We start from the raw sequence: 14,108 nt of genomic DNA, 5'->3' as shown, positions 1-14,108 counted from the left end.
GTGCAGCCTTCACCACCATCCATCTCCAGAAATTTAATTAATTATTTGTTTCATGTAAAAGAAGTGTATTTTGTTATAGATAATTAAAAAAAGAAAAGTACAAAGCAAAATAAAATTACTGATAGTCTCACCATTCAAAGCAAGTCAATATTACTGCACGTATAGAATTATATCAGACTGTTAAATCCATAAGTCTAAAAATTCTTCATGTGTTAGAGATCCTGCTGAGTGTAAAATGGGATTCAGACTCTGACTGTGTCTAATGAAGTGGTGGGTCTGAAAACCCCAATTGTCTATTTTGAAGCATTTATTTAATGTACCAGTGATCAAACCTCAACAAAAATGATTTATGCTCTGAGTGATGAGGCACGAGGAAGAGGAGGTCTGGACAATTCCTCATCCTGGACATACCACTTATTGCTGAGCCCCAGGGACAGAGAGTTGCAAGTAGAAGATGAAGGAGTATTAGTCATTAAGAGATTGTTAAGGGAGCACAGATTGGGGAAAAGATCATTCTTCCAAGTTCTCTTTTCAAAACAAATAATCATAACAAAAATTTCAAGCCAAGGGTAAAGTTTGTGACTTACGAGTTTTGCAGATTTAGATGCAATTTGCCTGTAACAACTATCTGGAGTAGGACATGGCTTCCCCCTTCAGAGGAACGGTCATGCTCTGGGCCAGTGTGAGGACACTGCTCTTTCTTTTCTTTTTTCGCTAGTGGGGGATGCGGAGACTAGAAATGCTAAAGAGGACCACTGGTGAACTGTTGTCAGACCTCCCTAGGGACTCTGAAATCATTGGAGACTAGCATGAAGTGGTTTATAAGTAAAAGTTATAAAATTTAAAAAAATCGGATATTTATGCTAATGTTACCACAATGTATACATGTGTACCTGGAGACTTGAGAGGATTGCTGTTGTGTTCAAACATGTGATTTTTAAATTTCTACATGGAATTTCATTTTTTAGATGCCTCATTATTTATCTGATCATATCTTTTGTTGGGATTTTAATGGTTTCAATTCTTTGAATTTTGGTTTAAAAATATCCTTGAATATATTGGTAAATTGAACTCTTGAAATTTTTTAACAAAATATACACAACTATTAGGCTACATCATATAAAATAGTAATTGACATTTTAAATTATAAAAAATGGCAATTTCATAAGGTTCAACCTAAAAGTATGTGTAAAAATGCCCTGTTCACTACAAACATATCAATGTCTGCCAGTGTTAATAGATAAATATTTATATTTCATTACTTTAATTTCCATTTGTTTAATTACTGTCCTAATTTATTTATTCAGCAGTCTGGATTGTGTGCTTACTGTGTGCAAAGCAGTATGACAGGCACAAAGATACAAAGAACAGTAAGATCAGAATCAAACCTGTCTTCATGGAGTCTACAGTCTATTAGAGGAACTTATTAATCACATATTGTCAAATATAAATATGAAATTTAATATAGGAAAAGTGCCATGACTGACATGTGCTTAGAGAGTCTATAAAGGGACATCTATTAAATTGGGAGGCTCATTGAAGGTTTCCCTGTAGAAGTGACAGTTGAGCTCTTATCTAATAAAAGAGTACATTTAACTTATGAGGAATTGGCAGAAGGGAATTTGAAATGGTAAACTGTGTTCTAAGACCTTGTTGCAAAAATATAGCATCATACATTCAAGAGCTTGAAAGAGGATAGGAGTGGCTGGCACAGAGATTAGGCCAGTTGAGTTATGGTAGGAGATGAAGCTGGACAGGTAAGGAATCAGTCGTTATTGTCTGGGTTAAGCATATTCTTTTTCTCACATAAGCAATGGGAAAACATGGTAGGATTGCAAGCAGCGGTGAAAAATCATGGTCTTAGATATGTTTTGAAAGCATCATTCTTTGTTAAAACAGAACCATGATGGCAGCTTGGACTTGGAAAATGCGGATAGAGACAGAGACAAAGTAATAGATTTGGGAGCTATTTGAACAACTGAATGGATGCTTGTGCTGTGTGTTGAAATGGGGAACACTGGAAAAGGAAACGGTTTAGGGGGTAAGAGAACATGTTTGGTGGAATTTAAGGAGCTTTGCAGACATCCAGGTGAAAATCTCAGGGAGGTAATTGAATATACATGACCAGAGCTTGAAGAAAGTTTAGATATAGAATTTTCAATTGTGAGCCATTTACTTTTTGAGTTCCAAACCAAATATATGTATTATCTATTAAAAATTAGAAAACATTATAGTGTAAGATAAATTTCGAATTATCATATCAAATAATGTCTAAGATATATAATTTGTTCAATAAATGTTTAGTAGTTTGTTAAATTAAAAGTGACATAACAATTTTGGGCACCTGGTTCAGTCAGATGTCTGACTTAGGCTCAGGTCATGATATCACGATTTGTGGGTTCTGTGCTGACAGCTGGAGCCTGGAGCTTGCTTCAGATTCTTTCTCCCTCTCTCTGTCCCTCCCCTGCTCGTGCTCTGTCTCTCTCTCAAAAATAAATAAATATTAATTTTTTAATGACATAATAATGTGATGTTATTTTAGTAGTTTAGGGAAGAACATCTATATTTATGCATGTATATAATTTACTATGCACCAGAGGGTGTGTAAATATATATATATTCATACATATATGTGAGATATATATATAAATACATCACAAAAATGAGAGTTGGATTTTTGGAATTTTGCACTGTGCATATGTGCCCCTTAAAATGAATGAATGACAAAATACATTGCAATAAAAGACTGATACAAAGGATAGATAAGGATCAGAGATTGGGGGCTGAAATGAAGATTTGGAGAATTTTAACTATATATTACAACTTTGAGTTAACTGCTTTTCAAGGTATATCCAAAGTTCAGGTGAGGAAAATACTTCTGGAAGGAATGTGCTGTATCTTTTCTTGTAATTTCTTCAGTGCATCAAATCTGGCCACCTGGAAACTGTTCAAATAGAGATTTGGTACCCTGAACACTTCATTCACTAAATTTTGCTTTGACACCTGCCTCTAGCTCACCCAGAGGAATACTTAACAAACACCTGTAGAGAAACTGCTTTTGCATTTGTGACAGTGTGGTTGAGGACATTGTCCTCTTTATTACCCATACAAAGAATTTCTTGAAACTCAATACTAGATATCTGTTAGCCCTTAAGGGATGTGTATGTATTGTTTTTATAGACAATATAAACTATATTACTAATTGTATTCTTTTGCATGTGTATCAAAAGGCCAGTTGAATTATGGTATGAGATGAAGTTGGACAGGTCAAGGAATCAGTCATTATTGTCTGGGTTAAGAATATTCTTAACATACTTGAAGTTCAACTTTCATAAATGATTAGGACTCTCTGTCCATGTTATAACTTCATCCTTATTTTGTTTGTATTTTCGATCTTCATTTTCTCTAGTCTTAATTTTTCATTCATTTATATTTGTCTACTGTATAGATTGTTATGTTTCTTTATAAAGAAAACCAATTCAATAATAGCAAAATATGGTACTATTTATTCAAAAATGAAAAATAAAGCCATGGGTTTAGATGAATTTAATTGGGGAGAGAGAATAAAGTTAGGACAAAATCAGGCCCAGGATTTAGCATTGAGGAACTTACGTATTTAATCACTACACAGAGGCAGAGAATCAGAAATACAAGCATGGAAGACAGGCCAAGGAGGAAGGAGAGGACCAGGAATATCGGAAGCTAAGAAGCAGTAGCCACGTGATAGCATACTACTGAAAAATCAAGGAAGTTGGAGACTGAAATGCCCTCTGGGTTTCACAACAAGCAAATAGCAGGTGAAGAAATAGAGATACAGAATGTAAGCCGCCCATAACTTTATGTTTGTTAGACATTTTAATTTTTCTTTTATCACTCTGTTTATGTCTTTCATTCTTTTTACATTAGTGTTATAACTTCTTATTAGTGTGCAAGAATGTGTTACATGTTTAAGGTCTTGTTTTTACACTAGGTCTGTTAAATATTCTGCAAACTGTTATTCAACATATGCTTTCCTGTTATGGTGAATGTAACCTTAATATCAACTGGAGTTCTGCTAGTTATATAAGAGTGCTTGTGACGACGTGCTATGATGATCTGATGTTTTACCCATTCGAATGATGTACATTTATTGTTTTCACTATGTGCTCATGACTGATTTTATAAGAACTTGCACTCTAGGGGCTCCTGAGTTTCTGACTGCCTGAGTTCAGGATCTCATTGTTGGTCTGTTCGAACCCCATGTTGGGTTCTGTGCTGACAACTCAGAGCCTGAAGCCTGCTTCAGATTCTTTCTCCCTCTCTCTCTGCCCCTCCTCCACTCATGCTCTGTCTCTGTCTCTCTCTCTCAAAAGTAAAGAACATAAAAAAAATTTAAAAAGTAATAATTATCCATGCCAGCTGTGTCCTTGGATTTCAAGAATATAAAGTTATTTTTTGTTATCTTGTTAATGTTTTTGGACTATTAAATAAAACATAATGAAGGTTTCCAGGTAAGAAACAGTGAATGTCATTTTAAAAGTTTTTTAATTAAATATTCCAATCAATACTGGCCTATGAGCTTGGAAATTGCCGTTTACTATCTTACTAAACCTTCATAGAGTTTCTAACTTAATCCTAAAAATGCTCTTAGAAAATGGAAGAAAATATTTTGTTTTTTAATATTCCCATATATCAAGTGGCATATGTCATAAATGAATAAAGTGACTATATTTTTATATTATATTAATTTTCTAATATCTACATTCTCAATGAAAACAAAGGCAATATATATGTAAGATGCATTTATTATACATGTAAGTGATATAATATATATAGTTATATAGTTTATATGGTATAAATAAGCACTAAATTCTAATTTAAATGCAGGTAATAATTTTGTCTAATTAAACTCCTCAATCATCAGAACTCCTCAGGAGCCATAACGGTGTAGAGGCTGAGAAAAGCACAGGCCCTTCAGTGGATCACAGTGGTTTGAATCTTGGCTTTATCGTGTGATCTTGGGAAAGCTTAGCATCTTTTAGATAAATGTTATGTTTAAATGTTAAAATTCAAAATGGCCAATTTGGGAGGGATGGTGAAGAGACACAGTGACCTTACTGGCACATAATTCCACTATGTGTGTATCTGTGCGTGTGTGTGTTATGAGTGTGTAGCGATGCTGAAGTAGCCCTCCGGGCAAGAGGGAATTGTGTAAAACTGGATGGTTTCTGAGCCAACACAAATAGTTTTGCAGAGATTTCTAATAAAGCAGAAGGTAACGTGTCTCAGGATAAGACACCTGTGACCTCACATTCAGATCTTTAGTAGAGATACTAATATTATACAAAATTTAAAAAAAGGTGGAGGTTGAAAGCAAGCAATTCTCTCAGTGTAGAATGAGTACCAAACACTTAAAGAAAAATGAGATGCTTTTTACTCAACAAAACGTATGACCATTACTTTGAAGTTCTCCATTTATGAAATACAGTTGTTCATTAAGGGAATATCTACAATCAGGTCTAAAATTTCCAAGATAGGAGGTTGCAAGCATGTTTCTGCAGCTGAAGAAAAGCCATTGGTGCCTGAGTCAAAGCTGAAATAGTTGTCAAGCTCAGAGGATCTTTTGATTTTATGCAGAGGGAAAGAATGAGTTAAATATGTTTTCTATTGAAGCTGGGAAAATGCAATTCAGTTTATATTAAATGAGGATAGAAAACACAATTCAATAAGACAAGTATTCCCATTGCAGTTTAAATGATGTATTCCTTTATCAATAAGGACTAATTAGGGAACTAATAACCTTTGTTGATTATTCCAATAAAGCATCAATTATACAGGAACATATAATTTCTGTGAGTACATACCATTACCTATGTTCTACATGAAGTGGGGAGTCCATTTAACCATAACCAAAGGTGCCATGACTCACTGAAATATCTCACAGGAGGTCAACCATGTAAACTTGAATCTATAAAGTAACTGCAGATACCACAGGACTACTTTTTCCAGTTCATGTTTGATAAGACACTAGTGCAGAAAGATTCCATGGAGCAGTAATCTTTGGAAATTTTAATAACTTATAATTCTATAGTCTGTAATTCTAAACATTATCTTAGGGAGGTTTTTTTTATATTTCTGTATTTCTTTTCATCAATGGTCTGCCTAAAGTATTACTATAAATAACAGTTTTTAAAAAGATTTTCAGAATCTGAGCTGGGCATGCTTCAAAGTTTATTGCATATTGCATGCTCCATAAATTTTGTATTGTTTGGTGATTAAATAATGTTTTCTACTAAAGAAATAGTAAAGAATGAATAGTGAAATATCCATTCATTTCAAACCAGTGACTGCAATAGCATTACATTATCAATTAAAATAACTCCAAGGCCACTTCAGATTTTGTATAAATGGAAGAATATCCCTTTTTACCCCTTAGACATGAAATATCAATTTCACACACACTAAATTTTCATCAAATTTCATAATGAATTATTAACATTTCAAAAAGAATATTCAAGAGAATTTTATAACATGATATGCTAACCCCCTCCTGATCACATTAAAAATCATAAGTAATGAAAAAAATAAAGGAAAAGAACCCCAAACAAAAAAAGATGCTCAACACAAAGGAACATTCGTTTCTATCTTGGTGGAGCAAGATTAGAGGCAATTTCTCTTGATCCTCAATGTGGAGCTGATTTTTCAGTTCCTGCTTTATGCTCACTTCTGACCCCACCAAAGTGAAAGGGAGAGATCCATGTGGAAGATCAGAGATAAAGGAAAGACTAGCAATTCCAGAGGCTTTTGAAAAATGCGACTTTGTGCTTCTTTATCCTCGTTAGTAGCAACCAATCATTGCTCCTTCAATTTAATCCTCTAAGCCTAGCATGTAAAAATAATTCTTCAAAATTTATATTTTCAATATCATTGTGCTCACTGTTTCAAAATAGTAAATACAGAGGATAGATCTACGGCAAGAATTGGTTTTTGTCTTATTTTTTCTCATAGTAGTGGTTTAATGTAGTGAGAATATGAAGTCTCATTTTATTTTAAAATAGTTCTGCTAATAAAGAAAGAAGCACACTCTTCTTTTCACAGTTGAGGACACATCACCCCCGTGCATCCCCTATGAAGCTGCCAGTCACAGAACAGGAACTGGGATCAACTGGTATTGTTGATTGTTTAGAATAATATTGAATTAAAGTACAAACAGCTTTCAGTAATAGGTAGGGGGTTACCATTGTCTTAACACAAGTATGCATAGTTCACAATGTTCCATAAGAGAAAGCAAATGCACACAGACACTTTAAAAACTTAGATATGAGAAAAATATTGGCGCTTCTTTTAATTGCTTAAGAGTCTCAGAATCCCGACTGCAGATGGGGGAACATTCTTAAAAATTACCTTAAATAGCTATATATAAAGTTCTGTGTCTTATTTTATAACCATTTATTTTTTGGGATTTTTACTCCATTATCTGAAACATTTGGTTGTATGCAGTCTTCCAGGCACAAGATGTACCCAGCTTATAGCCTCCTTAGATTATTAAAAATGAAATCTAACCCAAGACACTAGAAATTTCCAGCATACAGCAACCTTCTGGAGGAGCATTATTACATCTGATGGATGCTCCATGACTGGGAGACCAAACCACTATTGGCTTTGAGCAAGGATAGGGAATAGGATGGGTGGGGATGAGGACCAGCAGACCAGACAGAGGAAGGCAGGGTGAAGGGTGACTCATCGTCCATTTCTATGACGGAGTCATGACTAACAGAGAGAAGGAAGACCAGAAGTACATTTTACAGAGAATGTAAGTTTTGCAGCAATTGCTTGAAGCCATTTGGGAAAGCTTACTAGTATTGTTTCTAGCTGAGTTTGTCCTACTTGGAATGACAGACTTTACCTATCTCCCTCATTAGTCTTCTCCGTCGCTCCAGATCCTATTAACAGAGATCAGGGGGTTGGAGGAGAGTGGAGGAAGCAGAAACTGGCTCAGCCAGTTGGGGGACTACCAATGTGTTAGTGACTTCTTTCTCCAAGAGCTCTTTCCTAGTCCCTTTCCTTTTATCAAATCCATCTTGTCACCATGTCATTGGTCACCTTGTCCCACTGCCCAGCTTTTCTCTCTCCCTTCTCCCTCCTTGCTCCCTATTCTCTCCTCACCTGTCCACCGCGATGGCCGTCATAGAGTAGATGCTGGCGAACACCGCTGTGATGGGAAAGAAGTTCTGGAAGCGACAATAGTTGGCGCCGAAGTACCACTCGCTGTGCAGCGCATAGATGAAGTTGACCAAGGTGTTGAAGGCAGCCATAGAGGCGTCGGAGAAAGCCAGGTTCACGAGGAAGTAGTTGGTAACGGTCCTCATTCGTTTGTGGGCCAGGATGATCCAGATGACAATGAGATTCCCGAACACCGCCACCGCCACCACCACGCCGTATGCTAGGGACCAGAGCGCGATGCGCCAGGATGGCTGCACGAACTGGTTGGTGAGATTGGCCCGGGGCTGCGAAGGCGCCGGGGAGGCCGCGGGCAGTCCCAGAGCAGAGGCGGAGGCCGAGAGGTTGCCTGCTTGGACTAGCAGGTGCAGCCACTCAGGCTCAGCCACCCCAGGGGCGACCCCTGCCGCGAGCGCAGCGCTCAGGTTCCCGGGGTCCGCGCCCGCGGTGCTGGCGCGGTCCGTCCAGTTCGCTGCTGCGGGGAGAGACCCCATCGAGGCGAGTCTGCAGCCCCGATCTCCCCCCTCACTGACGCCAGCCGAAGTTCTTCTCTGCTTCCTGGTCTCTTTGCCGCTGGGCGGCCTTCAGCCCCCCGCCAGGAAGCAAGGTAGAGAGGCAGCCGCCAGCCCTAGATGGTGAAGAAATGCTTTGAGCCCACAGGTGATGGGTAACAGGGGAGGCACTTTCTCCGAGGAGTTTGCGGCTCTCGGAGGCAGGAAGGATTGAGACAGCTGAGAAGGGATTTGTTAGGAGCTGTCACCAGCGGGGAACTCTCCAGAATCGCCCTAGCGCGAGGTCCCGGAACGGGCAGGAGTCCTGAGGTTCAGGCGCTGCAGCAGGCTTTATAGTCTCTTAACAGTCCCTGCTTCGGTGACGTTGTGGGGGCCGCAGCGCTGACGAACCCCTTCGAGGGCTACGATTGCGCTCCTTCACCCCCCCTCCCCCCGCCCCAGACTCGGCTTTTGCATTTCATTCATTCGCTGTAGCCACGCAGCAGGAGCTTCGTGGGGTGAGAGCTCCGGAAAGGCTGCACCTCCTCAGCTGTCACTAAAATCTGTACAAGATTGTTTTTCTTTCCTCTTTTAATTTCAAGACATTTTTCTGAGGTCTGTGTTCTCAGTCATTTATGATGGGCTGCTCTTTTCTAAGCCAATTAAGCCATTCACCCCTAAGACGAAGGCAGGATGCGGAGAGATTTGTCAGAAAGAGCTGGGGTGGGTATAACCTGCCACAGGCTGGGGGCACAGCTAGACGCGCATTTTGTTAGGTGTCCCTGGCTTCTGGAATTTCTCTCCACTTGCTGCTTGTGTGTTTGTGCTCTCACTTATCAGATCCCTTTTCCTCTCGCTCCCGTTAGCAAAGTCTACCCGTTTCTCCTCTTCTAATCTCTGTCACCAGAAACCGGTCCCTTCCGCCTTCCTCCTTTGCAGAGGTTATGGTTTCTCCTGGATGGTTCTGCTCATATTGGAAAGCGGATAGATCAGGATAGATCTGGGGGTAGATCAGAATTCCTGAGATGTAGATTTCCTTGAAATAGGATGAGGAGACTTGCCTCTTTACATTTCTCTGTTGCGAACATATCTTGTAAGCAACTTAAACACATCCATTTGGTTATACGGTTTTGGACATTTGGCACCTTAGTTTTCGGACCTGACATGAGGACACATTGATAAGGATGAATGACAGTAACCTGAGTTTTCTGCGCAGACCAGAGGGCCTGACTTCTGAGCTTTGGATGAGAGCATGTGAGCAGCAGGGCTCTGCAGAGTTCAAGCAAGAGGAAGCAGTTGTGCTTAGATGGCTGTTACAGGCAGCTTATCAGTATGTTCCAGAGCAGAAACTCTTCTTTATTACTTCATTGGGGTCAGGAATAAAGGGATTTAGGGTTAAACATATTTTAGCAACTCCCCCAAAACACTGAACTCTTTGAACCTCAGTTTCCTCATTTGAAAATGAATATTTAAAAAAATCAAATTTACAGAGTTATTATGGAGCAAGTAGTTTCAATAGACTTTCAACAACAGGGGGCAAGAGGGAGACCTTAATAAATGTTAGCACCCTTTGCTCTTGTTATTATTGCTCATTTGGTCTCAACATTTTCAAGTAAAATAGACTAGCATAGCAAGTTCTGCTTGTTTCAAGAAAAGGAACTGTGTGTCTTGTGAACATTCTGTATTCTTTAGTTTCCTGGTGCAGAACACATTTCTCAAAAACTGCAGTGATTATTGGTTTTTTAAAAACTTTTTTTAATGTTTATTTTTTAAGAGACAGAGTACAAGTGGAGGAGGGGCAGAGAGAGAGGGAGACACGAAATCCGAAGCAAAGCTGTCAGCACAGAGCCTGATGCCAGGCTTGAACCCATGAACCAGGAAAGATCATGACCTGAGCTGAGGTCAGAAGCTTGACGGACCGAGCCATCCGGGTGCCTCACTTCAGTGACTTTTGTACAAATGGACCTAGGATGACTAGTAAAGAATACTGTTTTCCTTACTGTAGTTTTTATGACAAACAAGGTAGTGTATAGAAATAATTTGAAGCAACCTGATAATAAATATATTGATAAAACTTTGCTTCAAAATAAGTGTGTGCTGAAAATGATAATTATCAAAAGTTATTATTAACTATTTCTTCTCAGTAAGGCCTATGGAAATATGTGATAAATCATAAGTGAACTTGATAGAGATTCCACGTGTCCTGCTTACTAATCCCAAACTAAACCATTCTTTTGAAAGGCAGATCATTTCTTTCTGCCAACTCACCACTTAGAAATTACTTGAATTACAAATGAAAACCTCTTTCTTCTCTAATCAAATCAAGGAAGAAATAAAAAAATTTTTTTTTTGTATGACATGCACCATTCATCAAATAAGTCATGTGGCGACTTGGTAATTGTGCATATTGTGATCAAATATTTAAAGTTGTGAAATTGCCTACTTGTGTAGAAATCCATTCAGTTTACTCTGTTGCTTTACTTTTCCACACAGAGTATTATTTCTGTGATTCTGTCTTTATTGGACTTTCCCATGAGTGGAAATGATATGAAAAATAGTGATAATGATGGAATTCAAAGTACTTAACAATAAAAGGAGTTTAATGAGTTCTTTCAGAGGAAGAGAGGAATGCAGGACATGGCTTTTCTTTTAGAGCTGCTGTCCATAGAATCTATCTGTATCCCAGTAGAGGATTTATTGTTCTTATTGCTCCGTCATTCCCTCCATTGGTATTGCGTATACTTCCATCAAGGAGCTGTGCCAAGTACTAGGGATGTGGCAGGTAAAACTAAAGATATAAGCCAGATATGAACCCTGTCCTCACTGAGTCTGCAGTCCAGCAGCACTATTAACATTAGAGCAAGTGTTATGAACAGTGGAATAGGAAGGCACACAGAAAAATGGGAGAGTGCAACTGACCAGGGAGACCTATTCACTGGATTCCGGATTCTGCCAACTTCTCTTATAGAATTTCTTTGTGAGGAAAAGATATCTGTTTACTGTAATATTATTTACAATAGTCAAGATATGGAAGCAACCTAACTGTCCATCAAGAGAAGAATGGATAAAGAAGATGTGGTATATACATTCAATGGACTATTACTCAGGCATAAAAAATGAGAACTGGCCATTTGCAACAACATGGATGGACTTAGAGTGTATTATGACAAGTGAAATGAGTCAGAGAAAGAAAAATACCATATAATTTCACTTATATGTGGAATCTAAAAAACAAAACAAAACAACAAACATGCAGAAGCAGACCCATATGTATAGAGAACAAATTGGTGGTTGCTGGTGGGGAAAGGGGAGGATGGGCAAAGTGGGTGAAGGGTAGTGGGAGATACAGGCTTCCAGTTATGGAATGAGTAAGCCACACAGGGATGAAAGGTACAGTATAGAAAATATAATCAATGGTATTGTTAAGAGTGTATATGGTAAGAGATGGTAGCCACACTGGTGGTGAGCATAGCAAAATATAAGAGTTGTGGAACCACTACGTTGTATACCTGAAATTAACATTGTGTGTCAACTACACTTCAGTTAATAAAAGTTTCTTTGTTATGATGAAATCAAATGCCAAAAAGTAGACTTATCAGAAGATTATGCCTTGAAAAATGGAAAGGTTTAGAAGATAATGGCTAAGAAAGTTAGCCTTCTTTCTAAGATAATTTGATGAATAATATGCTCATTATAGCTCCACAAATTGAATCCTGCCTCTACCTGAGTACACTCTGCAGGTTTCCTAATTCCTATCTCTTGTACTATAGAAGTCTGAAAGTCTTAGCCTGGGACTCCCAGGGGAAGGAGAAGGGACAGAGGAAATGTTAACATACCAGAAGGCAGCTCCGAAGATCCTTTACTCTTACATTCAAAACTTGGGAGTGTGGCTTTTCTGTCCTTTTTCTCCTCCTCAGTGCTGCTCAAGCTGCACCATGCTAGCTCAGACCTCTGGGTGCCTGCTAAACTAGCACCACCATGGTCTCTCTCCAGCTGCTGTCTAGGATCATCTACCAGGACTTCATCAGTCATGATGAGATGTTCTCTGACATCTACAAGATTCAGGAGATTGTGGACGCGCTGTGTCAGGGGGTGGAAGGGAAGATGGTCAGGAAGACAGTGGGTAATATTGGTGACTCACTCACTGGTGGAAACGCTTTTACTGTAAGGCCCCAAGGGTGAAGGCACTGGAAGCACAGTAATCACTGGTTTTGATCTTGTCATGGACCATCACTTATAAGAAACCAGATTCGCAACAGAAGCCTATAAGAAGTCTATCAAAGATTACATGAAATCAATCAAAGGCAAACTTGAACAATGGAGGCCAGAAAAATAAAATCTTTTATGACAGGGACTGCAGAACAGGTCAGCCGTATCCTAGCTAATTTCAAAAGCTACCAATTCTTTATTGGTGAAAACATGGGTCCTGATGGCATGATTGCCCTGATGGACTGCCACAGCTGGTGTGATCTTTAAGGATGGTTTATTTTTTTAATTTTTTAAAAAATTTTAATGTTTATTTATTTCTGAGAGAGAAACAGAGTGCTAATGGAGGAGGGGCAGAGAGAGAGGGAGACACAGAATCCAAAGCAGGCTCCAGGCTCTGGGCTGTCAGCACAAAGCCTGATGTGGGGTTCAAGCTCACAAACTATGAGATCATGACCTGAGCTGAAGTCAGGCGGTTAACCGATTGAGTCAACCAGGCGCCTCTAGGAATGAAAAAATGTTAATGAATTTGGCTGTTACTTTGGATGTATCGCCTCTTGTCATAACTGGTTAATGCTCTTCTTCCACACAGCACCAGAACTTAGACGGATGGGACTGATGTCATCCTGAGCTCTTCAGTTATTCTGACCTTGATTTATTTGGAGTGGAGGCATTGTTGTTAAGGAAAAAAACATGTCATGTAGGTTGTCAAAAAATGCATTTAAACCGATGTGAGAGAATGCCTTTTAGTTTAATACATATTTAAATCCATCTTGTGTAGTGTCCTGGAGAAGCTAAAGCCTGGTTGTAGACTACTGCTAGAGAGCATACACTGCCTGCAGGTCACTTCTACAGTGAGAACTACCTCTGGGCCTGAAATATAACAAAAGAACAATACAAGAAGCAAAAGCCTTAATTCTGAGTTCAAGTAAAGGGAAAGACCATGCTCAAAGCTGTGCCAACATTTGAAGTGGATTCCTTATACATTTCATCACTTACAAACAGAAGTAGTTAACTCTGGAAGAAATTTCCAAAAGAATAAAAAAAGACTAATATAGTAGGGAAAAAAAAACAAACCCTCAGGAATGTGTTTGAGCACATTTAAAACCTATGCAAATGCAAGAGGATGCTAGGAAATAAGTCAAGCATGGTATCATGGGAGGGAGATGTTAATCAATTTTATATAATAGTGATTAAATCTTGGTTTGTCTG

At 38.7% G+C, this 14,108-nt stretch overlaps 1 protein-coding gene and 1 pseudogene across 1 annotated transcript in view; one reads left to right on the top strand and one right to left on the bottom strand.

Moving 5' to 3' along the window:
• Positions 1-8,693, bottom strand: part of TACR3 (tachykinin receptor 3) — a 74,285-nt gene extending 65,592 nt beyond the window's left edge. Inside the window, exon 1 of the mRNA XM_029920546.1 lies at positions 8,146-8,693. Within this exon, the coding sequence (XP_029776406.1) occupies positions 8,146-8,693 (548 nt within the window). The remainder of the gene's footprint in view (positions 1-8,145) is intronic.
• A 3,975-nt stretch (positions 8,694-12,668) lies between these two features.
• On the top strand, positions 12,669-13,166 carry LOC115301500 (annotated as a pseudogene).
• Positions 13,167-14,108: the final 942 nt, after the last annotated feature.

Source organism: Suricata suricatta, chromosome 1 (assembly GCF_006229205.1).
Source record: "Suricata suricatta isolate VVHF042 chromosome 1, meerkat_22Aug2017_6uvM2_HiC, whole genome shotgun sequence".
NCBI classification, from domain to species: domain Eukaryota; kingdom Metazoa; phylum Chordata; class Mammalia; order Carnivora; family Herpestidae; genus Suricata; species Suricata suricatta.
The sequence above is the reverse complement of the archived record's forward strand: the minus strand, read 5'-3'. Positions and strand labels throughout refer to the sequence as shown.